Raw genomic sequence first — 24,976 nt, 5'->3', positions numbered from 1 at the left:
TATTAAGGCAAGTAAATAGTTGTGGTATTAAAAATAAATAAATAAATAAACTTCATCGATACCTGGCATGGTGGCACGGTGGCTGAGTGGTTAGCACGTCTGCCTCACAGTTCCGAGATAAAGGGTTCAATCCCGGGCATCGGCCTTCCTGTGTGGGGTTTGCATGTTCTCCCCGTGCCTGCGTGGGTTTCCTCCGGGAACTCCGGTTTCCTCCCACATCCCATAAACATGCATGGTAGGCTGATTGAATACTCTAAATTGTCCGTAGGTATGAGTGTGTGCGTGGTTGTATGTCTCCTTGTGCCCTGCGATTGGCTGGTTACCAGTTCAGGGTGTCCTCTGCCAGTAGTTAGCTGGGATAGGCTCCAGCACCTCCGCGACCCTCGTGAGGAGAAGCAGCATGGAAAATGAATGAATGAAAGGATACCTGGCATCTACAGCCTAGGTATGTATAGGCCATGATATAAACATTTGTTATAGACAAGTTTCCTGAGCAAAACATCCGTGGCACCATCTTTGATAATTTTTGCTCTGAACGTCCAGTTTAGACAGAACAACATGAGGTGCTGTTGAAGTGAGCAGTGTGTTGACAAAGTTAAAACCGCAAAATCAAATCAGAGCAACCCACGGAATCTCCAAAAATGGATTCAGCACGACGTAGATGAGACTCCGACACTTTCTCTGGTGTGCGTGAACTCCTGGAAGCGCCTATTTGTATAGTTGGACGTGGAATGTTTTGAACAACATCCAGCTTCAAAGTGCCAGTGGGGATCTACCTCGCCATACACCTTAAATCGAACCCAGCTGCAGAGAATAAGTTAAGGGTGTGCTTTAAACCTAATGATCTACCTAAAAGATTGTATGTTTGTTCTTATCACTTTGTTGATCATTCGTGGACAAAATTATAACAACCTGTCAGTCTATGTTGACGTGAGGTATAGATTGATACGCCGGCCACTTGAGTGACCAAAATGAGGTGAAATTACAAATAATATTATAGTTGCTGAATGCAGAAGGGCTTACACAGATTTTGTCGTCACAAGGAAACACTACAAGGTATGTATAAAGAAAAATAGTACAGTATGTCATTCTTTTATATTCCAGATATTGATCGCAATAAAATATTTGGACAACATAATTCCATTTCTTGTTTTATTTAAAAAGATTGGTGCATATACAAAACAGGTCAATGAATTACAATTTATAAAATTATTAGAAAAATATTAATAAAGGTGGAGTATAAGTCCAGCCTTTCATCAACAAAGTAGAACACTCGAAGTCTTGATATATGTCCATCGACGTACAGTAAGTGTTGTTGTGAGGCACATCAATTTGTTTTCCCTTGCCTAACAGCGTTTTCCACCTGTAAACAAATGAACAAAAAACTTGTAACACTTGCATTTATGCGTTTTATGCGTTTACATAATTGTGCCATCCTACACGTACCGATTAGCAACAGGCTAGCAGCAGATAACGTGTTGCAGCCAAAGCAGTACAGTAGTTGTAGTAAATAATATTAAACATCACAATTACAATCATCATCGTAATAACAATATTCATTCATTCATTCATTGAGACAACAAATCGTTTCATGCGCAAGATTTCAGCTTTAGTATTTTTTTGAGCACCGGATGCATAAAAATGCACAGTTATGCATTTGAAGGGCGTTGGTGACGCTTGTAATAGGGAATGGGACATACTACGTCATTGTTTGGATGCGCCTCCATGCTGGTAATATGATTCACTTCCGGTCCGGCAGACTCAATGCGGATTGTAACGTGTGGTAGTGCTAAGCTAACTCCTTCGGTGTTTTAGAAAGAAAAAATGGGTGCATATTGTTGCGTTACCGGGTGCAACAGCGTCTCCTACGACAAAAAAAAGGGGTTAGGAAAAATGGACTCACTTTTCACCGTTTTCCTGCATGGAAGACCAAATATCAGATCACGAAGATACGACGGATGGCTGGATTGCAGCGGTTCGTCAGAAAAGCATTTCTTATGATCATATTTCTGCTGGAATGAGAGTGTGTTCCTGTCATCTCTACGCTTGTAAGTTGAACGATTTATCCACTTTTGGTTTCAATACGTTTTTGTTTTTTTACACCGTTGTGTAAACCTGCCTCGGTAGCAATGCTCGCCTACTACGACTCACCTACCTGTTGTGTTCCTAGGTAAACCTGCTGACCACACATCCCGATTGGTCACCATCTCTCTTCTTGGATCATTTGACATAGAAAATTTGTTCAATGGAGTGGTTCCATTTGTCCTGTGTCGGACTCAAACAAGCCCCTGCAGCAGACGCCATCTGGGTCTGCCCTTCTTGTCGAAAATCTGCGGGCTTTTAACTTGTGAAAATGCAAGAACTTTAATGCACATATTTATTCTGCCTGGCTATTTAACTAAGGCCAGTGAAGTGTTTTTTTTTTTTTTTTTTTTAACCACTTTGACAAAGACACGTTTCATTGTAATGTTGAATTTATATATTCTATTATTATTTTTAATTTATAATATTCTTATTTGCACTAATGTAGACTTTAGATCAGGGGTCCCCAAACTACGGCCCGCGGGCCGGATACGGCCCGCAGCCACATTTGGTCCGGCCCCCTGAACAAAAAAAAAAAAAAAATTGTTTAAAAAAAAAAAAAAAAAAAGTTTTTTTTTTTTTTTTTTTTTTTTTTCCCAATAGAGTTATTTATGTCCTGGCTTTTTTCTGTGAAGAACTGAGCAATGGTTATTTGGTTATTATCTATTTAATTAATACAGTATTATTATATTATATTATATTACATGATATTATATTATATTATATTATATTCAGGGGTGCACATAAGTGGTCCGCACATGCGTACTGGACGTAGACAAACGCGCTGGCCCTCAACGGCTTCCATACGCTTTTGCGTACCGATGGCTGACCACTCTATTTGCGGCGGACACGAGAAAATAACTTCTCAAAATGTCGATGAGGCAGGCCACACTGAGTAATTACTTCCGTGTTCCCCCACCCCCGTCAAAAGACAGACAGATGACAGAGACGTCACCGGAGCTACCGAAAAAAAGGACTTTTGCTGAAAAGTGGCTACAGGAATGATGCTCGCACGGAAATGCGGTACAAAATGTGCCGTGAGAATCCCAATGTCGCCGATTAGAGCAACGCATTTTATGTAGGGTCAAAGAATTTCAGCCATCCAAACTTTGAAAAGCACGAAAAAAACAGAGAGCATGTGGCAATTAAGCAAACTATCGATGTCAAACAGGACCCCACTCGCCCTATGGACATGTGGCGGAATAGGGCGGAATAAAGGTAATGAACAGCGACATGCACTGACAAACGTGTTTTTGCTCGCATTTTACAAAGCTAAACATGCACGTTCAATGAGGTCTTATGAGGAGGACATCCCACTTTTAAAAAGGCTTGGAGTTAATGTGGGAGCCGCATAATGCCCTTTATTTTGAATTGGTGCTTTTATGTTTATTTCTTTACATTTCACTTCAAAGTAATGGCAATTTTGTTGTGCCAGTTGATGTTAATCAAGCATTAACTGTTAATATAATTAATCAAAGTTAATTGGCTCTAAGTAAAGCTTGTCATAAATTTATTGCATCAGGTGGGTCGGCTCTCAAGCTCAATGAGGACCAAGTCACATCTCCAGGTCCTCCTCTGAGAACCTGGGCAAAAAAATTATGTGCACCCCTGATTATATTATATTATATTATATTATATTATATTATATTATATTATATTATATTATATTATATTATATTATATTATATTATATTATATATTAAGGGCTGTCAAAGTTATCGCGTTAACGGGCGGTAATTATTTTTTTTCATTAATCACGTTAAAATATTTGACGCAATTAACGCATATGCCCCGCTCAAACAGATTAAAATGACAGCAGTGTCATGTCCACTTGTTACTTGTGTTTTTTGTCTCCCTCTGCTGGCGCTTGGGTGCGACTGATTTTATGCACCATGAGCATTGTGTAATTCTTGACATCAACAATGGTGAGCTACTAGTTAATTTTTTTGATTGACAATTTTACCAATTTTATTAAAACGAAAACATTAAGAGGGGTTTTAACATAAAATTTCTATAATTTGTACTAAAATCTATCTTTTAAGAACTACAAGTCTTTCTATCCAGGGATTGCTTTGACAGAATATTAATGTTAATGCCATCTTGTTGATTTATTGTTATAATAAACAAATACAGTACTTATGTACAGTATGTTGAATGTATATATCCGTCTTGTGTCTTATCTTTCCATTCCAACAATAACTTACAGAAAAATAAGGCATATTTTAGAGATGTTTGAATTGCGATTAATTACGATTAATTTTTAAGCTGTGATTAACTCGCTTAAAAATTGTAATCGTTTGACAGCCCTCATTATATTATATTATATTATATTATATTATATTATATTATATTATATTATATTATATTATATTATATTATATTATATTATACTATATTATATTATATCATTTTTATTTTATTTACTTTGGTTCCGTGAAGAATCCAGAAAGGGTTATTTGATTGTGGCTTTCTGAAAAACAATACATTTTTACATTTAGGCACTCCTGCAATCGTCACACTTTTTCTGTTACAAACTGACCCCGGCCCCTCATCAGAGAAGAGAAGGGTTATGTGGCCCTCACAGGAAAAAGTTTGGGGACCCCTGCTTTAGACTGTCAATTCAAATAGTGTTGGAAAAGTTGCAATATCTAAAATAGAAATGCAAGAACTGTAAAGTACATATTTATACACCATTATTTACCTAAGGCCACTGGATGTTTTTTAACTGCTTTGAAAAATACAGGTTTTGTTGTGATCTTGTATTTATATAGTATATAGCTTTTTATAATGTATTATATTATGTATTATAATATTTGCTGCCCCCTGCCAGAGTGTGGGCCATTTTGTACTAAAAGGATTTTAAATTGTCAGTTCAAATACTGTGTTGGAGACTAGTACTTGCAATACTTAAAATGGAAATGCAAGAACTTTAAAGCACATATTTATTCTGTCTGGCAATTTACCCAAGGCCAGTAAATAGTGTTTTAAACTGCTTTGACAAAGACACGTTTATTGTAATCTTGTATTTGTGTATTACTTATAATTTATTATATAGTATTTGCTGCCCCCGTCAGAGGGTGGGCCTTGTTTGCACTAATTTAAAGATTTTAAACTGTCAATTCAAATATCGTATTGAAGAAATTGCATTACTTGAAATAAATCTATTGCAATTTATCAATCCCAATTCTTGTCTACAACACTGTCCAAAAATTGTCAATGCATATTCCAAATAGAATAACAAAATTAAGTCACCTGACTTTGTAATTATTACACCTGTTTATTATGAAGACCTGAAGTAAACAACAAGCAGTTACAGTTTGTCAAGAAGTTGTTCGAGTCATGTTTTGGTATTCATATTTTATTGACTTTTCACAACAACACTTGGGCTCGTGTTTGTAAGAGCACAGCAAACAGAAGTTTCAGCGCGCACTCTTCGCCTTTCCAACCTCTCATAACGCTCCGATGTGGTGCGCTTGACCTCAGAATAACCCAAGAAGAGATATGGTGACCAATCGGGATGTGTTGTCAGCATTTCATATGCAGGTTTTCCTAGGAACACAACAGGTAGGTGAGGAGGAGGAGTAGGTTAGCATTGCTACCGAGGCAGATTTACACAATGGTAAAAAAAAAAAAAAAAAAAAAAAAAAAAACGTATTGAAACCAAAAAGGATAAATCGTTCAACTTACAAGAGTAGCGATGACGGGAACACACTCTCATTCCAGCAGAAATATGATCAAGAGAAATGCTTTTCCGACGAACCGCTGCGCCCCAGCCATCCGTCGTGCCTTCGTGATCTGATATTTGGTCCTCCATGCAGGAAAACGGTGAAAAGTGAGTCCAGTTTTCCTCGCCCTTTTTTTTTGTCGTAGGAGAAGCTGTTGCACCCGGTAACACAACAATACACACTCATAATTTCTTTCTAATACACCGAAGGAATTAGCTTAGCACTACCACACGTTACAATCCGCATTGAGTCTGCCGGACTGGAAGTGAATCATATTACCAGCATGGAGGCGCGTCCAAACAATGACGTAGTACGTCCCATTCCCTATTAACAAAAATTATTTAATTTTATTTACAAACCAAAACCATAAAGTAAAAATTCAAAATTTTTACTAACTTTCATTAAAATAAAGACATTTCATGCCTTACATCAAAATATATATATATTTTAAATCTCAAAACATGAAATGAAACACAAATTGCATTGGAATAATTGTTTGAAAACTAATCTAAAATATGACTATGTCAAGTAAAGTAAAGACTGGTGCTTATCGTAATATTTATATTTAAAAAATATTCGAACAAGTTGAAGTTTTGACGCAACGGTAGAGGCACTATAATTATTATATGTATAAGGCTAGATGACTAATGCGCGTCATCACTTATTCGCCATTTTACGTCGGAGAACTTAATAAAAGTAACGTTACAGTGAACAAAGCGTGTGCTTTGACATAGCTATAAATTGCTCAATTTCAACCTACTTCCAAACTGCTTGGATTATCATAAACGTCAGAGATGCAGTAGTATCACTGCATGCATAAAAACAATAAATGTTTTTTCCCCCCAAACATCCAACCTGAATCATAGCCACTTTAATACGATTTGTTACGAACCGAATTACTTCGTAAAGAAGTCCGTGAGTTCATGCTATTTAAGAGAAGAAAATGACTCAGTTTAGGCCCTCGAGAGGAGACGATTCCTGATGCAAGATGACCACCAGTTATTCACGCTACCAAATCCTTGTAATACATCTAGCTTCATATATGATGCCTATAAGAGCACCACCCATATGACCTTTCCCCCCACGAGGTCTTTTCATTTTCTGTAATCTGCCTCAACCAATCAAAATGCTTGAAAGTCATCCTTAGGAGCACTTCGGTGACGCCCCTTGGCCGATTTGCTAGTCAATCAAACCAACATTTTTCTTCAGTTTTAGACCGTGACAACTATCTGAAAGACTAGTTTTCTTTTTGTTCATTGCACCCTCTCCGTCACACTCTTTGTACATTGTAGTTTGAACCGCTGAGTGAACGTAGGTTCTCCAACTTCTCCCTCTAACCAACAACAAGCAGCTGACGGAACACTTTAGCCTGCAAGCCTTTTAGCCGGCTGTTCCTCCTGTCCCAACTGTTCTTTGTCTCTTCTCTACGAACCAGTCAGCCACAGCCGCCAATTCAAAGCCGTGTTCGCTGACACTGGCTTACAATCTCATTTTAACCTGACTGACAAGATTTAACTACACCAAAATAGGTGGCTTTGGAAGCAAGATGTCCAACCGAGTGGTGTGCAGAGAAGCAAGTCACGCCGGGAGCTGGTACTCTGCTTCGGGTAATTGTCAACGCAGCAACCGGCCGTGTTAGCACACAGTGTGATTGCTGGCTTTTGGCATTTTTGTTTTCGCACTCAATATTTTGGGTTTGCTTAACATGTCGTTTGGTTTCGTCGTTCATATCCAGTGACAGAAACCAAAAAGCGTTTTATGAAGCCTTTAACAGCGAGTGACAGTTTGCGATTCAGCTGATGGATAGAGAAAATTCGCTCAATATTGTCACTCCTTCTATTTCCGTGATTTATGTTGAATATTCGCTTTCGTGTTGAGCAAGGCATACATGTACCGTTAAGCCGAAGCTAAAAAACAAGGCCAGTGTTACAGATCTGCTTAGCTTAGCTTTATAAAACATTCCGGAACCACTATGGCAGCAATTCTTATGAAGATGCAAGCGTTGTCGTGGTCTCGTTTCTGCACTCGATTGCTCTAGTTAATGCTGTTTAACAGTTTAACCTTAGCATCAAACAGCTAGGTAGAGTAATAACATCGAGCATCCGCTTTCACCCCCTTCCCCCATTTCAGCAGCCAGCCGTTTGCCTGTTATCCCTTTAAGCCTCCCAGTCTGCATTGTGATGATAGCTAGTTTGTTTGCCCTTATAGGTCCTGTCCATTGCTCGATAAGAAAACCTGCATCAATACCGTGCTCAGAATTAATGCAACCACAGCACTGTTTAATGTCACTTGAATGTTCCTATACATCTCGTATCATAAGTTATTTTCTTTGCTTAATTGTTAAGATTGTGAGGAAAAAACATTTCAACTCATTTTCTTCCATTGACAGCAATACTGTATATGCATAATTCTTTTGAAAAGGAAGGCGTGGCAGTGATCATCCACTGCTTTCAGTTGACATTTTTTGCATGTTTTCTTCCTCTCACATTCCAAAAATATGCATGTTGTAAATGTGAGTGTGAATAGTTTTTTATATATGTCCTGTGATGAATGACGACCAGTTAGGGTTGCACTCCAACTTTTGCCTAAAATCAGCTGCTACATGCTCTAATATGGACAAACGAAACAAAGTGAAATTGGGAAGATAACATTTTTAGTCTTTACAGCATATTGCCTTTAATTGTCATTGATATAACATCAGCCAGCATTAAAACATGAGAAGTTACATGGCCGTACATTCTTAAAGTGGTATGAAAAGTATCTGAACCTTTTGGATTTTCTCACATTTCTGCATAAATTCACCATCAAATGTGATCTGATCTTTGTCAAAATCACAGAGATGGAAAAAAAGAACAGTATCTGCTTTAACTAAAACCACCCAAACATTTATAGGTATTCATATTTTTATGAGGATAATATGCAAACAATGACAGAATGGAGGAAAAATAAGAAAGTGAAGCATCACATTTAATATTTTGTGCCCCCCCCTCCCTTTGGCAGCAATAACTTCAACCAGATATTTCCTGTAGCTCCAGATCAGTCTGGCGCATCCATCTGGACTAATCTTGGCCCATTCTTCTCTACAAAACTGCTGTTGTTCAGTCAGATTCTTGGGATGTCTGGCATGAATTGCGGTCTTTCGGTCATGCCACATCATCACAATAGGGTTCAACTCTGGACTTTGACTTGGTCACTCCAGAACATGTATTTTGTTCTTCTGAAACCATTCTGAAGTTGATTTACTCTGTGCTTGTTGCAGCATCCATCCTCTTTTTAGCTTCAACTGTCTGACAGAAGGCTTCAGGTTTTCCTGCAAAACATCCTGATAAACTTTTTTTCTTTCAGATATGTTTATTCAAGTTTATTGTACATAGATAGATGGAAAAATTAAAAACAAAATAGTCATGAAAATGTACAACAAAAAATAAAGTAAAAGAAACACAAACCAACATTATTTAGGCAAACCATGCATGACAATAGTGGGATACTCGCAGTGCATTACACAAAATCAATGCTGTTGTATTAATGTCAATGTATGTATATGTAAACACCTTGGCCTTTAGAGCGACTCGAGGGCCATCTCCGCACATCTAGGCATAGCTCATACCATAGATCTGGTATAGAACTAGGCTTTGTTTGAGTGTTGTGGAAATAATCCAAAAAAGGGTCCCACATCATATGAAAGCTTCTCCTTGACTTAGCCGTGGAGAGGCGTAGCATTTCTAATTTGAGACGAGACATCAGGTCAGGAAGCCACTGGTCAAGCGTCGGCAGGGCAGTACCCTTCCATCTCATTAAAATAGTGCATCTGGCCAGGAGCAGGGCGAAAGTGACCAAACGGTGTTCTTTAAATGACAAGTGACCATTATCTTCACCAAACATACCAAACAGAGCAAGGATAGGATTGATGCTAATATTCTTATTTAGTATTGTGGACAGAGTTTGGATAAACTTTTGAATTCATTCTTCCATTAATTATTTCAAGATGTCCAGGCCCTGAAGTAGCATAGCAGCCCCAAATCATGATGCTCCCTCCACCATGCTTCACGGTGGGGATGAGGTGTTGATGTTGGTGAGCTGTTCCATTTTTACCCCACACATGACGTTGTGTGTTACTCCCAAACAAGTCAACTTTGGTTTCATCAGTCCACAAAATATTTTGCCAAAGTTTCTGTGGAGTTTCCAACTGCCTTTTTGCGAACATTAAACGAGCATCATTGTTTTTTTTTTTTTTTTTTTTTTTTTTTTTTTAAGACAGCAGTGGCTTCCTCTGTGGAGTCCTCCCATGAACACCATTTTTGGCCATTGTTTTACACATAGTTGATGGGTGCACAGAGATATTTGACTGTGCCATTTATTTCTTTAAGTCTTTAGCAGACAAGCTAGGGTTCTTTTTTTTTTTTTTACCTCTAAGTATTCTGAGCTGAACTCTTGGCGTCATCTTTGGTGGACAGCCACTCCTTGGGAGAGAAGCAACAGTGCCAAACTCTCTCCATTTGTAGACAACTTCTCTGTCGATTGATGAACATCCATACTTTTAGAGATAGTTTTGTATCCATTCCCAGCTTTATACAAATTAACAATCCTTGATCGCAGGTCTTCAGACAGCTCTTTTGACGGAGCCATGAAGCCGGTGTGTGTTTTATAGTAGTCAGGGCAGCTTTAAACCACTCATCAGTTATAGGGCACACACCTGACTTATAATGTTTGATAAAATGTGGTTTCAATTGCTCTTTAAGTCTCTTTAGGCAGAGGGTTCACTTATTTACCCCCCCCCCCAATCTGTCATTGTTTGCATGCTATCCTCATTAAAATATGAAAACCTATAAATCTTTGGGTTGTATTAGTTAAGCGGACACTGTACTTTCATTTTTGTGATTATGACAAACATCAGATCACATTTGATGGTGATTTTATGCAAAAATGTGAGAAATTCCACAATGTTCAGATACTTTTTCATACCAATGTAAGTTTGACATGAATCAATGCGTCGTCATAGAGGTCCAATTCCTGATGATTGTATGGATTAATACAGTATAGTAGCAGTGTTACAGTATTGTGAGTTTGAAGTTATTAAAACAAATATTTTATTACTTTCAGGATCTCAGTTGAATGCACAACTAGAAGGTTGGCTGTCTCAAGCACAGTCTACAATCAACCCCGCCAGAGCCATCATAGCTCCGTAATCACATTGAAAGATTCATTATGAACGTCGACTAGACATCTAAGACATCTCAATTGAGTGTGACATATTTTTTGTTTGCAGGCATGCAGGGTATACCTACTGTGGTGCGTGTGCCGCACATGCCTACAAGCAGGTTGACCCTTCTGTTACGTAAGTCTCACACCTCTCCGAAGATGTTTTTGCTTGAAAGTGTAGTGAAACAAGTTAATTACTTTGGCAGTATTTAAAATGAATGTGATGAAATACACTGTTTGAGGCCCGTTGGACTTCAAAATCGTTAGATACAATATATTAAGGCTCGTTCAGTGTGGGGACATCGTGTATAAAGTCATGCATGAAAGTAATGTTTTTGACACGCCACTGAATTATACTACCTGCGGAGTGACATGACTGTTACCCTTCAGTCGTAGGGTGTTCATCCTGGGACCTTCTCACCACGTGCCCCTTTCCCGCTGTGCCCTATCAACAGCAGATGTTTATAGAACACCTTTGTATGATCTGAGAATCGACCAGAAGGGTATATTCATTCCTGCAAATCCTATTTTTCAACACACAATACTATTTTGTTACTAGTCCTTCTCATAGATGGGTAATTAATTGGTAAATATGAAAACAACCTTGGTCTATAACAGATAGTTGATCCTCTTTTCAGCTCGACACTTATCAATCATTTGGTGTAAGAAAAAAAAAGCTGTTGGGACAAGTACTAATTAAAATGTATTTTCATTGACAGTTTATACTGACCTCTGGAAAACAGGGTTGTTTGAAAGGATGAGCATGCAGACAGACGAAGATGAGCACAGTATTGAAATGCACTTGCCTTATACTGCTAAAGCCATGGAAAGGTAATTCAAGGTTCACGTCACAAGAATTTGGCCGGCTTGAAGTTAATGAACGCAATTTTGAGGATTTGTTAACTCCCGAATGGCATAATCTGGTTTTGTGTTGTCAGCAAATATCAGAAGTATGTAGCAATGCGTTACATTTACTTTGGTTAACATTTTGCGAAAAATGTACCTCTAAGAGTAGTTTTACCGTTGCATACATTTTACTTGAGTAGATTTGTGAAGAAGAAACGCTGCTCTTACTCTGCTACTTTGGCGTCGTAAAAACTTCTCCCCTAGTTTTTATTGGGCATCAATAGACCACAGAAAACCTGATATTTGATTGCTTTAAATTCATGGTAGGAAATATATTTTCTCCAGTAGAGGGCATGGCTGGTTACAAAAATAGTTCATATAGATGGCGAGTTGACAGGGGGCACTATTGAGCGTTTCATTGGCTTATTATCTGATGAACACTACTAGAGTACAGACAACGGCGGCGTGCTGAGGGAAAAAAAAAATCAAACATTGTAACCAGTTACAATGTTACCCATTACCTTTTTTTTTTTTTTTTTTTCTACTGAATACTTTTTTACTTGAGTATTTTTTGGGGATGACTTTTACTTGAGTAATACTAATTTGAAGTAACGCTATTCTTACTTGAGTAAAAATTTTTATTACGTTACCCACATCTGGCTAATGTACACCACTGCGTTATATTTACATGCTGCAACTGTGAATCACATTAGCATACCAAAAAACTTTATTCATGTATACCTAATCCCTGAACTTTAGGCATTTTCACTTACCGATTCCATTTCTTGCCAGCCACAAAGATGAATTCAGCATCGTCCCGGTGCTCGTGGGCGCTCTGAGCGAATCCAAGGAACAAGAATATGGGAAGTTGCTCAGCAAGTACCTGGCAGACCCTTCCAACCTTTTCATCATCTCATCGGACTTCTGCCACTGGGGTCAGTTCCGATGACCACAAAAAGTGAAAATGGCACAGGCAGCCATTTCGTGATATTAAGCTTTTTAAAAAGAGCATGACTTGATTCTTTTTTCCGAAGGTCAGCGGTTCCGATACACGTACTATGATGAATCCCAAGGGGAAATCTATAGGTCTATTGAACATCTTGATAAAATGGTAATGATCATCAGCTTTTTATAAAATTATTGAAATGCCATATTTTCCGGACTATACGTCACTACTGAGTTTAAGTCACTCTAGTTCAGTGGTGTCCAAACTATTCCACATAGGGCCGCAGTGGGTGCTGGATTTCATTCCTACAAAACAAGAGCATCTTTTCACCAATCTGGTGTCTCACCAGTGTAATCAGTTAAATGCAGTCAGGTGCTTGCTCGTCTTAGCACAAACTTCATTGGTTACACTGTCTGTGATCGATTGGTAGGAACAAAAACCAGGACCCACAACGGCCCTTGAGGACAGGTTTGGAAACCCATGCTCTAGTTGGAAAAAAACGTAGGTCATTCGCTAACTAGCTATACCAGGGGTCAGGAACCTATGTATGAGCCATATCTGACTTTTGATGAGCGCAGCTGGCTCTCTGCCAACCCGTCATCTTAAATGTTGAACTGTCCGGCTCATTTGACATGAACGAGCGGTGATGAGTTCATGGCACATTCGCATTTGATCATGGACACTTCAAACGTGTGTCACAATAATATGCCTTAACTCTGTGCCCGTCGGCGGGTCGCAGGGAGATGGCTGAGATCGCCTTGTGTGTTAAGTCGCCGCTCGGCCAGCTGCGGGGTCGGCCCCTCCAAACCGGAGTGTAAAAAATACATAGGGGAAAATTAAACCACGAAAGGGAATCGCGTGGTACCCCATGTCACACAGGCGTGCAATTGCTTTCACTTTTGTGACTTTTTGGACTGTCAAATTGTCGCCACTTCCAGAAGAGCGAGACACATGAAACTGCCGCCCCGAGAAGCTCCGCCTGTATAAATATACGTAAATATACGCAGCGCCACACCATGTTTCAATTTGTTATTTCCCAAGTGGTGAGTGCTCAACTGCGCTATAATTGTAACATCCCAAGTAACGATTTTAGACTTTCTTTGCCGTTTTCTAAAGATTTATTTTGATGGCAACTCGGCGACTGCTCGTAAAAGCAGAACATGACCACGCTCTCCCTCCTGAGTGATTCATTCAAATGCGTTCATGAAAGAAACAGTGCTCACAAAACTGACTCAAACAAGCTGGCAACAGAACATAGGAATATACAGAGTGTGTGTGTACTATATACAGTATAGAGTATACACACACACGCACTATGGCTCTCATGGAATCAAATTTTAAAATAAATAAAAAATTCCTTGGTCAAAAAGGTTCCCGACCCCTGAGCTATATACTAGCACAGTCACTAGAATTGCAAAAAAAAAAAACAGGTGGTTGTCGGTAATGTTTTCTCCATGATTGGCTGGTGTTGAATAAAATTTCTGACAATGTAAGATTCTATATTTTAAGATTAGATCAGTCGCTTCCAAGTCTCACTCGCAGGACCATGGAAAAGTAGTGCGACTCATAGTTCGGAAAATATGGTGTTTTTTGTCCAAAACAGAACACACATCGTCTTTGGATGGAGAAACCCCAACATAATCCAAGATTGTGTTTGACTTGTTTGTGTTTCTAAAGGGAATGGGCATTATAGAACAGCTGGATCCCATGTCTTTCACAAACTACTTGAAAAAGTACCACAATACCATCTGTGGACGTCACCCCATTGCTGTGCTCTTAAATGTGAGTACTACATAACAAAAGTTTTATTTCTACAGTCAGATAAATCGATCTCTCTTTCAGTTTATTGGCCTTTAAGATTCTATTGATTTTAGCTACTAGGCTGCTGGTGTCAACCGGTAGAACCTTGAAAGTAAGAGAATTGTACCTGTTAGGTTACACTTTATTTGAACTCTGTGTCATAAGACTCATAATGATGACATGACACCTGTCATGAATATGAATGAGAGTTTATGACCGATGTCACTGAGTGTCATTTAGTATATTACGTCACTTTTGATGCATTATTGACATTTTTTCAAATGTCTTCGGGTTGGAATTATGGTTTAAGAACTGTGAGGTTTAGGACACCTAATGACATCTATCATAACAATTATTCATTAATGTTCACTGCAGTGTCATGTCACAATTATGATGGTCTTATGACAGTCTTATGAGACTGAGTTGAGTTCCAATAAAGTGTTACCAGATTTTACTCACAAGAAGCTACCAGAACACCAGAAGAATGAAGGTCAAACATAATTTCCTGGATGTTATTAGTAATTTTGTAGACAGTCAACTCTAAAGTGACCCAAAAAGGAGGTCTGCTCTTGCTTAAAATACTATAATTTCTAAAACAATGCTCAGTTGCTGCAGTGAGGACTGTTTTTGCGTCATATATAATGAAAGTGGTATAGTAGTATTACCACCATAAATTATTGAAATTATTACCATTTGCAGCCACCACTGACAGTCAAGGTTGCCAACTTCCCATCATGCATTTGGGCAGTTAATAACAGTTAAGTCGCTACAGTATAATTTAGTGAAAGCACAACAAAAATAATATTCCTCTCGCTCAAAAAAAAAATAATGTTCACAAGAAGAAAAGTGCTCAATGCAAAGAGAACTGGCATTCCCAATCAAAATAGCTATGCAAAATAATACTCAGTTTGGTCAAACTCTATTCAAACATTTCGTTTAGCTCAACAAGTACACTAGATGGCAAAATTTAGTCACGATATACAAACTATCAAAATTGATATAACTTGTACTCACATTTATCTTTTAAGAATTCAAGTCTTTCTATCCGTGGATCCTTTCACAGAAAGAATGTTTATAATGTTAATGCCATCATGTGGATTTATTGTTATAATAAACAAATACAGTACTTATGTACAGTATGTTGAATGTATACATCTTTCTTTCCATTTCAACAATAATTTACAGAAAAATATGGCATATTTTAGAGATGGATTGAATTGCAATTAATTATGAATAATTCATTTTTAAGCTGTGATTAACTCGATTAAAAATTTTAATCGTTTGACAGCCCTAGCAAAAACATTTTAAAAATTATAAATTTCGAAAAAAGCTTTTGGTGAGGTTTTTTCTTCCTTTCATGATAAGGAAATTAAGTGTATTTCTAACAAAACTTCGGAAATTGACATATCAACTAGAACAGATTTGCACGCGGCCATCCTTTGACTTTCATGCAGATAGTCGCTTCTTGGTGACATCTGTAGCTCTCGCCTGTTTCACTAGATTGGCTTGGCATCAGAAGGCAGCCAATTCACTTTAAGACACCATATGATGTATTGGCCGGGGAAATCACAAAAACATAACTGAACACTGTGTTACCGGTGCCACCAAGGGCCGCTATTCTTTTCAACTAGGACCATTGTCACAGAACTACTGAGTGTAGAAGAAGGGCAACCAAGATTGAGAGCAGGCAGGTTGTGGGCAGTTCAGAAAAAAGAGTGGTGTGTTGGCTGGCTGTATCCACCTGTTTGGCGGTTTCAAATAAAGTGTCCAAGGAATAAGAAATCTGACGCGTCCGTGTGTCTGACTGCACTTTGCCATTGACTTGGGGATAGGGCCATTTGGGGGCCCTAAGCAAAAAAATGCAAAGGCGCCCATATTTTTGGCCCACAATTTCGTCACAGTGTACTGTGAAACCCATACATGCAATCCAACCCATATGTCCATATTTTGTACAATAATCAGATTTTGTTGCTCTGCATACTTCAAACTTCTCACCCCAAATGATTGTATGTACTTACAGTAGATAGTGCCAAACCTTTTTCTAAAAGAGGAAAGAAAGAAGTTAAGGAAGAACTTCTATTTTTTTAAGCTTAAGTATCAAAACTCACAAAAGTCAAATAAAGCAAACTGCAGTAAACAAAATAGAATATAAATTAAACAATTGCCAGATCGGGGGCCCCCTAGTGGTCAGGGGCCCTAAGCAGCTGCATAGTCTGCGTATAGGCTGGGCCGGCCCTGCTTTGGGAGAGAACTGAACTGAGCGTTACGGAGCAAACAAGCCATGAAGCAAGACTATCCATTCCACTCTACGGTATGTAGTTTTGAAGATGCAATTGCTCAAATTGATCAAAGGCAACAACAGTCACTAGCCTCATGAGAAATGCCACCTGCAGTAGCCTCGGTGGCAGTTGTTGTGAGGTTCATGCCGACAACCGGAACAAACACGTAACAAGAGAAGAGGAATGGACGGATGTTAAAAGGGTGAAGGCATTCCTGCTTAAAAAAAAAAAACACAAAAAAAGTTCCTTGAATGTCATTTTCAAGTATTTTTAAAATAAATAAATACAATTCCACCGCTTCAAAATTGTCCAATTATCTCCCCTTTGTCGATTTGAATATTTTTCTGTTAGAAAAAGTTAGTTGAAGTACAAATTGTGGGTCTCGAAACAGAACTTCAAGCCACCTGAGTGTTTTCCTCTCCATCTACAAACATTTCATGTATTTAGAAACAAATCATTAAAATAAGTTTTAATGTCTAAAAAACATACATTTCTGTAAAAGTTTAAGAATGAACTGTCTGTTTTATTTGTTTTGTTTCAGGCTGTAGCTGAGCTGAGGAAGAGTGGTATAGACATGAACTTCAGTTTTCTGAACTATGCTCAGTCGAGTGAGTGCAGAAACTGGCAGGATAGCTCCGTGAGTTACGCCGCGGGGGCGCTCATCGTTCATTGAGGTCGATGTACGCAGGGGTCACTGCAGCATCGCAGCCCTGCCATTTATTATCTATCGCCATAACCTGACCCGTACCCGCTTCCCCCACCTCTGCCCCGCCGACCCCACAACCAATGCCTTCTATTTGCAGGAAGGACATAGCCACGTTAAGCCAATTGTCCCCCACTATTTGTCACCTTCCCAGCTCTCCTGTCTTTTTCCACTCCTCTGTTTGCCGTCAGTCTCAAAACTTTAGGTGGAGTATTTCAGTTTAAAGTGTATTTTTGAGACAATGGGTCAGTGGAAAAGTTTAGAGGAACTGTAAAGGGTGAACATTATGAATGGAGTTATGTGGGGATGTTACATGCGCCCTTTATAGGGCCAAACCTGTCCCATGTTGATGTTTTATGACATCATAGATTTTGATTTTTAATGAGCAATCTACATCACACACTTGGTGTTTTGTGCTCATGTTATCTTCCTCTGAAAAGGAATTAAAATAAATTTGCAGATCCTCATGGGAATCAAAATAAATGTTATGTTGCGGGATAAAAGTAACCGGTAGTCTTTTTAATGGCTGCTTCAAACAACACGTAACTAATTATAACAGTTTCTTCAGTAATGAGTCGACATAGTGTTAGTTTCTAACTAAAGGGCTGCATTCAGTTATGTTCACTAACCCCGCCCTCCTCGCTTTACAAAACCAAAAACTGTTACACCTCATATTACTTACATTTTATTCATATTGTTAATCTTATTTACTCTTAGCTCGTTTTAGTTGATGTGATATTTAACAAAGTGCCGTGTGGATTTGGACACAAGCAGTGTTGTTACAGATGCTTTTTAGTCATCAGTATAATTTAACCAGTAAATTAGCAGCGCACTAAATTTTAAAAGTTCCATTAACATGATGTAACATGTCCTGTTTATAGATTTTAAAGGGAACCATGGACAGACTTGTAGTTCTTAAAGGATAAAAATTAGTATGAGAAGTATAACACCATTTAAAATAATATGACATTAAAACCCCTGTTGATGTTTTCGTTTTTAAACAATTTGTAAAATTAGTTTAACTAGTAGGTCGCCAATGTTGTTGACATCGCAGGGCGGTGATGTCACTGGACTAGATGCCTTAATACTTAAATACTTAAAAGTAGTGATATCAAATAAGGGTGGTTTAAATACGCTACGTGATTAATGTAAGGTCAACGATATGCTTTAAAAGCTACCACCAGAAAACACAATGCTTAAAAGTATGAGAGGGAAACGCATGCAAAAAGTATTTTGAGGCACTGAAAAGGTAATACGACTCAACAAAAACACACATAGTTAATACTTACAGCTTTTAACTGATATGCGCTAGCCTGGCTCTGTCAGACTATTCTCCCTGTATTTTTCAAACACTGAGAGAAATAGTCTGGGAACCATCCCATTAACGGCCTTTTCGAGCAGATACAAAATCAATCGACAAATCAGATTCGTTTATTTGCGTGACGTGTTCTTCACGAGCAACGTCACTCTTGCGCGTCGAAAGTCGTCTCTTCAGCAACACAGATGGTGAACGGCAGAGCCAAGAATATGTTCCAATCCACGGTAAAATCAGTTTTAAATGACCAAAAACACATCGACACGAGTCATTGACAACAGTCTGTCTCGCGCTAGCCATGTCGAATAAACTCCGCTCTCTTTGTATGTTTACTTCCGCGCGCAAGTCCCTTGTCCTGCCGTCGCCATTTAATAACGTCACGTCTGCCCGTCGCTGATTGGTCCACTCCGCTGTCTGTTTGCTGTGGCTTGCTCCGCCCTGGAAATTGTTTCCGTGGGAATGGTGGCCAGACTCAATAGCTGGAACAGCGTTGAGTCTGGTGTACCAGGCTAGATATGCGCATGTGTTGGACGACTCGCTGCGTAAAAATCCAAGGCCAGCAATTAAGGGATCGAGAATACAAACTGTCCAATTGCAGCAAGTCAATATCTCGGCAATCTGCCTAGGATCGGTTTAAAGATGCTGCTGATGAACTAGACTTGGTGTAGATATGACGTTGGGAATTTATCCCACACCTCTGTAACAAAACAATCTGACCAGCAGCAGAATGTGACAAAATAATGCTGGTCGCCAGTCGTCTCGCTAGCACAGCTATTCTCCCAGTCCAGGCCAAATACGTCATCACCTCGAGCGACCATTGCACACTTAAAACATGGTGCCCTCCATAGGTCAAAACGTACTAAATATTGTAGATTTTTTAATCAATGGCAATATTTTATGTGTTTCTAATAACACATTTTTAGTAAAAGAGAACAATTGTGGCTTATTAGAACCTACAAGTCTTTAAGTCTGAGGTTCCCTTTAACCAAGTGCTTTACACCAAAACTGAAAATTGCCAACCTTGCTAAGAAAAAGTTTTTGTTATGTTCCTCACGAACAGTAGGAACTTGTAACATGTCATCAGCATGTTTATTTAAAAAAAAAAATTAACCCTAGTTTCAAATCTGGAATTATCAATGGATGTTTTGCTCTGCATGAAGAATAGAATCGAGGCATTAGAAATTGAAAAATTGGTGGCATTGAAGGTTTTTTTTTTTTTTTTTTTTTTTTTTTAATCTGCACAAAATGATACTTTGCTGTAAGAGGAGTCCTCAAGTTACGAACAAGTTCCATTCTAACTCTGCCGACGTAATCACTTTCCGCGCAAGTCTGATTTCATTGTTAAAGGGGAAATTTATGTCAAAATACTTGGTATAAAAAAACTAAACGACTGTAACGAGTCAGTTGCATGTGTTTAGGTTGCAATGTTGATGTGTGGAGTGTTTTAAATGCACTGCGTGACTACTGGAGAGAAGAGAGGGAGGGGTGCGCAAAGGCTCTTTTGCTATTGTTTTTGTTGGCGTCCCCTAAGGCCAGAGGTGGGTTGTAAAGAGTTACAGTTACTTCGTTACATTTACTTGAGTAACTTTTGGAGAAATATGTACTTCTAAGATTAGTTTTACCATGCAATACTCTACCTGAGCAGATTTGTTAAGAAATTCTGCTATTTCTCTACTTTGGGCAATACTAGAGTCGTTACAGTTTTCCTCTTTATTCTACATATTAGATGTTACTTTTTAATTTTTCCTTTCCACGGTAGTTCTACCATTTTCATCAATGAGACGTCGCAACAATAACTACAACTCCATTATACCAATCAGAGGTAACAATACAGTCACATGACCAGTAACCACACGCAAGCTTGCAGTCTGAAGTCCTATGATAACACTGATCTGTTCGATTTCGTGGCGTCGATAAAGCACTGTAAAGAATGAACTATTTTGCAGAGAGCGCTACATTATTGCATCAACTTTACACGAAAGTGGCAGTTTTTAACCTCTTCCAGTTTTTATCTGGCACAGACAGGTCACGGAAAGCTGGAGGAGATATACCAGTTTCAATTTCCTGGTAGAAAATATTTTCTCCACTAGAGGGGACTCATTCTCTTTGGATGGATGATGTTTCATTTCTGTAGAATTTTCTAGACTGAATTGGATTTTTGTGTATTTCTTTCTCCTGACATGGTCATGTAATAGGTTATTGTACAGTATAATAACAGTTCATACAATGTTGGGCTGAAAAAAGTTTTTAAAATTACATTGGAAGCAGTCACTCACAATATTACTCATTACTTTTTACTTTTAATGGAGTACATTTTTTGGATGACGTCTTTTACTTGAGTAATATTATTTTGAAGTGATGCTACTCTTGAGTAAAAATATTTGGCTACTCTACCCACCTCTGGCTACTGCTTACAGTATTTGTGTTCCGTGCTTGCGTGTTGCAAATAAACCGTTGAAAATTCTTAATGAAATTGCCATTGTCCTTGTAGATGCTACAATACATTAAAATAAAGAAATTATGCTGCACATAACTATTACTGATAAGAGGTGAATGGAGAAGGAGGAGGAGGCTGTGAGAGCTGTTCCAGAGGACTCGTTTGCACGTGCACTGACATTTGGTCTGAATATCTTTACCGATGTTCGTTGGTGTGTCTCCTTTCGCTGATCTGTTCATGATGTTGTTTCGTTTCAATGCAAAGAACTAGCTTTCTTATTTAGGGCTATAATGTAAAAAAGGAGGTCAAAAAAAGGCAAAAGAGGTTAAAAAAAAAATGCAAATATCCTGCCGGCGCAAAAGAAAAAGACAAGCGCTAAACATTAGCTAGCAGAAAGACTGATGCTTGGGACTAAATGGCGGATGAGGCACGGGCATCGTGAAGTCGAAACGTTGGAGGTCGAGGACATTGTAACCTGAGGACTCCCTGTATTTCGAATACTGCAATTTTGACTGTTTAATGGAATTTGCATCATAAAGAGGGCGTTAAGTGCATACAGAAACTGAATGCCAGCAGTTGATGAATTTGGATGACACCATGACCTAATTGCAGTATTTTTGAGCAGCTCATGCCTTTTTTCCCCCCGGATGATTACTGTTGGGGGTGATTCTCCTCTGGCTTTTTTCTCTTAACATGCTTAACATAAATGAGAACTGTAACCCCTTGTCAAATGTACACTTTTTTTCATTTTTTTCACTGATTTTGCAACAATTTTCCAGATTTGATCAACAGTACGCTGATGTGGTGGAATTTTTGTGATTTGTATATTTTTCTAATCTGGAATTTTAATTTTGTGTGTACCGATCCTTTTTGTTGAAAAAAAAACAAACATGCAGATGTGCATGTGCAATTGATGGCCCACATTTGTGGCAGTATAGTAGAAAATAATGTTTCCAACAAAGTAAACTGAAGGTTTTCCAATAAATCTGAATTGGGGTCTACTCATTTATGTCAAACATCGTAGAGAATGCTGTCCTCTTGACATTGGTTATCCTCATCGCCTTTGAAGTGTTTCAAGAAATTTAAGGTTTAAACTACATAGAGACTGACTGAAAACTCAATCACCAATTCTCTGGACGTGGTGTTAATTTCAAACTAGTAAAGCATGACACACTGTGTTATTGTGCCTTTTGATCACCGTTGCACAAACACATTAAAGTACATATATTCTCACAAGTAGTCTTATCTAGAAAATATTGTTCTCAGTTGCTTTCATATTGTTTACTGCCCCACCTCTACCCTCTTTTACCCCAAAATGTGTGAACCCCCCATTTATTGGTATTCAATGGCATCTACTGTTTTTACATCTCCAGAATTGAGTGGTGGTTACTTTTTATCCCCACCTATTTCCAAGGAAGCCTGAACCTCAACACTGTTCTTTTGTTTTTATCTTCATTTATATTCTAGATTTTGTATTTTTTTTTTCTTCTTGCTTATAACTTGGCAACTTACATCATTATCGGAAAATATACTACTCCATAAACGGAGTTTTTTGATCTCAGGTTCCACTGGCAAAGCATCGCAAGAGATTCTTCAGATGAGGCAGAGGATTTATGTTAAAAAGCAAGTAAAATATACTGAAAAGCAAGTCTGTTTGTCTGTGTTTTCTTATACTTACTTTGACTTATTACAGAAAAGGAAATACCAGCATGATATATTTAGCAAGACTGCGGGAGACTGTTGTATCAATTGCCAAAAGTCAACTATGAAAGATTTAATCGATTCATCAAAAAAAATCTTGACTTTCTTGGGACACAGGCAGCTTAGTAGATGCAAATGACTTGAGCAAACGTAGCAGGAGCTCACAACATTGTGTGAAGGCAGGTAATATTTTTATTTGTAGAGTTAACCCCATGTCTAAAAAAATTCTAATTTCCAGTATTATTAAAATGGAAGAATATGTTGGTTCAGCTTTACTGCGTGTTCCATTTCATACAATATCAGCCATGAATTCCTGTACAATTACAACTTAGTGTTCAATTAAACAGGCCAGTATTTCACGTGAAAATCTATGCTGAAACGGCTGGGTGGATTTTGACTAAATTTTACACAGTTGTACTTTGTGTCTGGGAGTGTTCTTATTACATGTGAGCGCATGCCATCTTAATCTGTGTCCAAGGAGCATCATAAAAGATTATACACAACCAAGCGTCCATTTCTTCAACCTGTTGCCATCTGGCAGGCGCTACAGGGCCATAACATCCAAAACAAACAGAATGAGACATAGTCAATTCAATGCTGCACTTAAATGTCACTGTCATTGCATTGCTAATGCCACAACATTGTCACATGCATGTCACTAATATGTTCTCAGACATCTGTCTCAATCTGGGTACTGCATAATATGGGTACTGCATTTGCAATATTTGCAGTTACATTATAGCATTTTTGCACTATTACATCAATATGCACAAACTGCCATTTGCACTATCATAAGTCAGCCATCTGCCTCCTTGTCCGAGTACTTTAAATTGTCATATATTTTCATATTACCACTTGCTGCTAGTCACGTGTCTATACTTATATTGTATATACTTCTATTTGTTCTCTACAGTCTCCGAGACGACTGGACGGATTTTGACAAAATTTTACACAATTTTACTTTGTGTCTTGGAGTGTTCTTAGATGGGTTTGATATCAGTAAGCTTCTACTTAGTGTGGAAATTTATTTGAAACATCAAAAATTGATTGTGTAGGCAATAGCGCCATCCTTTTGGCAAGAAACACGTCTTTTGCGATTGCAATGTCGCAGTTGGCTTTCACACTTGACAGTTTCATGTAAAAATTTAAAATGTGCTGTGATGATACGCTGTGGCTTTGAGTATTCGACAACAAAATGATGGGATTTTTTAAAAAAATTAAAATTTTCCGGAATATTAATAAGGGATTCATTTAGGCTGGATATCTTGATCTGGTCAATGTGTTTGTGTTTTATAGACGCCGAAAAGGCTGGGCGGATTTTGACGAAATTTTACACAGTTGTACTTTATGTGTCTGAGAGTGTTCATAGATACAGTAGGTTTGATCTATGTAAGCCTCCATTTAGTGCAGAAAATTAATTCGAAACTCAAAAACATAGCAGAAAATAATGCCAATTTTCACTTTTTCCTCTGAACAACGCTGGGTCATACTGCGCAATAAATTCATCCAGCATACAAAGGAAAAAAATCATGGGGAAGCCCTGATTTCGAGGTTTCTTATGTGTGGATTTAACAAACCTTGGCTTCAAAAACTCAGCACAAGTAGTATGCTGGCCATACCGTAGTATTTTTTAAAAAAAGATATTTTTTGGGCTTGAAGGTTGGGAAGGCGTTTTCTAATCATTACCCTCTCTGAAATAAAAGTTTGACTCAAATAAGTCTTGAGCAATGAACATTGCTTGTATGTAGGCCTATTATTTTTCACTCATGAAAATCATACGTGAATAAGATCAGCTCCTCTGCAAACTATAAAGAACGAGCAAGCTTGCACATAGTTACAATCAAGGGAGAAATTGAGCTTGTCAATGTTGCTTTGAACCCTTTTGTCTTAGATTCAAAGCCTGGTGAACCAACAGAAAAAAATACAAAGGCTTTCAATAAAAG

The 24,976-nt window shown here is 38.3% G+C and overlaps 1 protein-coding gene across 1 annotated transcript; it reads left to right on the top strand.

The window, feature by feature from the left end:
* Nucleotides 1-6,938: 6,938 nt before the first annotated feature.
* Nucleotides 6,939-24,823, top strand: memo1 (mediator of cell motility 1). Its single transcript, XM_057848322.1, has 9 exons — nt 6,939-7,414; nt 10,908-10,989; nt 11,074-11,142; nt 11,397-11,509; nt 11,726-11,837; nt 12,645-12,787; nt 12,887-12,963; nt 14,476-14,580; nt 17,419-24,823. Exons 1-9 carry the CDS (start codon nt 7,354-7,356, stop codon nt 17,548-17,550), a joined length of 894 nt encoding a protein of 297 aa, XP_057704305.1. The 5' UTR covers nt 6,939-7,353; the 3' UTR covers nt 17,551-24,823.
* The last annotated feature ends 153 nt before the right edge of the window (nt 24,824-24,976 follow it).

Source organism: Corythoichthys intestinalis, chromosome 10 (genome assembly GCF_030265065.1).
Source record: "Corythoichthys intestinalis isolate RoL2023-P3 chromosome 10, ASM3026506v1, whole genome shotgun sequence".
Lineage (NCBI taxonomy): Eukaryota > Metazoa > Chordata > Actinopteri > Syngnathiformes > Syngnathidae > Corythoichthys > Corythoichthys intestinalis.
This window is presented reverse-complemented; position numbering and strand designations above follow the sequence as displayed.

What these genes read in the sequence shown, in the direction of transcription:
- memo1 (XM_057848322.1), top strand. Translation starts at nt 7,354, where the DNA reads ATGTCCAACCGAGTGGTGTGCAGAGAAGCAAGTCACGCCGGGAGCTGG. An exon ending in GCCAGAGCCATCATAGCTCC is followed by an intron (nt 10,990 to 11,073) that starts GTAATCACATTG and finishes TTTTGTTTGCAG; the next exon opens with GCATGCAGGGTATACCTACT. An exon ending in CCATTGCTGTGCTCTTAAAT is followed by an intron (nt 14,581 to 17,418) that starts GTGAGTACTACA and finishes GTTTTGTTTCAG; the next exon opens with GCTGTAGCTGAGCTGAGGAA.